This window comes from Montipora capricornis, chromosome 6 (genome assembly GCF_036669925.1).
Source record: "Montipora capricornis isolate CH-2021 chromosome 6, ASM3666992v2, whole genome shotgun sequence".
NCBI classification, from domain to species: Eukaryota; Metazoa; Cnidaria; class Anthozoa; order Scleractinia; family Acroporidae; genus Montipora; species Montipora capricornis.
This window is the reverse complement of record NC_090888.1, coordinates 73,782,745-73,785,244: the sequence shown is the minus strand read 5'-3', so window position 1 is coordinate 73,785,244 and position 2,500 is coordinate 73,782,745. Positions and strand designations below refer to the sequence as shown.

At 40.6% G+C, this 2,500-nt stretch overlaps 1 protein-coding gene across 1 annotated transcript in view; it reads right to left on the bottom strand.

Moving 5' to 3' along the window:
- LOC138054521 (X-linked retinitis pigmentosa GTPase regulator-like) overlaps positions 1 to 2,500 on the bottom strand; it is a 37,349-nt gene that overhangs the window by 796 nt on the left and 34,053 nt on the right. The window contains exons 11-14 of the mRNA XM_068900972.1: positions 2,334 to 2,469; positions 1,591 to 2,025; positions 1,041 to 1,171; positions 1 to 33 (exon numbers count right to left, since the gene is read on the bottom strand). The exon at positions 1 to 33 is cut by the window's left edge and continues 796 nt beyond it. Of these exons, the coding sequence (XP_068757073.1) occupies positions 1 to 33; positions 1,041 to 1,171; positions 1,591 to 2,025; positions 2,334 to 2,469 (735 nt within the window). The remainder of the gene's footprint in view (positions 34 to 1,040; positions 1,172 to 1,590; positions 2,026 to 2,333; positions 2,470 to 2,500) is intronic.

Genomic DNA, 2,500 nt, shown 5'->3' with positions numbered 1-2,500 from the left:
CTCTTCAGCCTTTCCTTTCCCAGAATCTTTGTCCTTAATACATAAATGTACAATAATTAGCCTGTCAGATTTTTAACCTTCAGCGTTCTCCAGTAAAGGCCAAGCATATCATGACTAAGAAGGCATCGAAACAGCCGAAAAAACACAGTCTCGAATTCACCCAATAGATATCGTCAATCTAAGGTAAAGGTAAAGGTAAAGTCTGCTACGAGGCTAGAAGGCCCATCAGGTCGGCGCTTATCTCCGGTTTCTGTCGCATGAAGTGACTAGGAGTATTTCTACTCCCCCCTGGATGGGATGCCAGTCCATCGCAGGGTTACCCCCAGCATTAAATTCGCCGTTACCCATTTATACACCTGGAGAGAGACACCGTGAGAGTAAAGTGTCTTGCCCAAGAACACAACACAATGTTCGCGGCCAGGACCCGAACCCGGACCACTCGATCCGAGGTCGAGCACACTAACCATGAGGCCAGCGTGCCTTCCACATCATCAACCTAAGACTACCTTATTATAGGAAATTAACGCTCCATGAAATTAACGCGAATCGTTAAAATTCACGTTAATTTTGTTGAGCATTAATTTCCGCGACGTTAATTAAGTGCAGCGTTAATTTCCGCGCTCTTAATTTCCAGTATCTTAACCCCAATTTTGGAAACTGTCCAGACATTCTTGACACCTAAAAAACATTAACTACAAGCTTTCTTTCTTTCCATTTACCCTTAGTTTTTCATCTTTCACAAAAGCTAGGGCAAGGGTTTACAATATTTCGAGTTCATCTTCATCGTTATCGCTATCAGAAGTGATGTCAATATCTTCTCTTTTGATTTCGCGTATTTAATCGCGTTAATTCCTTTATTATGAAATTCTACCTCCTCTTTCGCGTTAATTTTCTTTATTCGAAAGTCGTTTTTCCATTAAATTCGCGTTAATTTAAGTCGCGTTAATTTCCAATACCTTAATTTCATGGAGCGTTAATTTCCTATAATAAGGTAGTCAATAATTTTGTTTCTTGGCAGTGGGGTATGTGAAATGACCAACCTTTCGTTTTTTGTCCATTCTCTTCCTGCTTTTGACATCGTCATCTTTTTCCATGCTACGATCTTTAGTTTGCTGTTGCTTTGCTCTTTGCTTCTTTGTCTCGTCAGCAGGCACATTTCCTTTGGGCTCCTCTTATGAGGTAAAAAGAATGAATGACACAGGTTTAGATTTCCACACATAGTTGCCTCGCTATGATATTACCTCAATATGTACGTAATTCCTGTATGTTAACAATGCCAAAACAAGATGTAAGAATTACATAACATTTCAAAACACATACAGAGTGCATTGGTGTAAGGACATGAGTTCCCTTTTAAATATGAACATTTCATTCTTCGAACAAGGATAGACAAAAAATAACCTTACACCCTGAATCGCTTCCCGATTCATCACTGGTCGAAAATCGTGTCAGAGGGACCACAACTTGTTGGCTTCTCAAAACGTCTTTTTCCCTCCAGAAATTACAACCCTACTGTGCAAATGTGCCGGCTATATGCATACCTTTAAGTTTGAGAAAACCGACTTAATACGAGCGTCTTAGCATAATCACCTTTCTCCACATCATTCATTAGCAAATTATCTTCTTCACCGCTTTCCACCTCTTCCTCTTCTTCTTCAGTTTCATCTTCGCTTTCTTTTTTCATAGCAGCAACCTCTTTTATGTCAGTATCTTTCTGCTCTTTACTATCACTTTTATCATCTTCCTCATCACTTTCCTCTTCCTGAGCCTCTTCGTCTTCTTCATCTTCTACGTCAGTCTCTTTCCCAGCTGCCATCTTCTTGGCAGGTTCCTGTCCTTCACTTGTACTGTCATCGTCCTCAGTTTCTTCATCATCCTTTGATTCCTCCTCCTCATTGTATTCATCTTTCTTGTAATGTGTCCGAGCTACCAATGCCACGAGCGGATTCCTCGATACTTCTTTTTGGCTATTCGATTCTTCATTACCACTTTCATCTTGCGTCAGAGACTCCTCAGACTCATCGTCTACAACATAGACCAAGAACAATTAAATGTCGATGAAAATGCCATTCACCTATTGCAACCCTGTTGAAATAGGGTTGAAATAAAATTTCCTCAACAGAGCTAAAAGTCAATAGCCCATTTCCGAGTTGCTGCTGCATGCCTCAGTTTCAAAGCAAGTTCTGGTGCACAACCATTCAAATGGAAATGAGTTCCATATTCTCACGCAAATCAAACTCATTTCCCTTACAATAGTTGAGCACCAAGACTCACTTCAAAACCGAGAGAAACAGCAACTCGGAAATGGCCCATTCCAGAAGGTAGTGACAAACCCCTTTTTATAACATCTTCCTTATGGATTGGAGTTTGGTCTGCTTTTTTCTTTTCCTGTGGGTCCTCCTCGTCCTCTTCCTCCTCACTCTCTGATATTCCTGAAGAGCTCTCTGCATCCTTTGGCTGTTTTCTGGTCTTAAAAGAATATCCTACTTGGTTAAAAGTG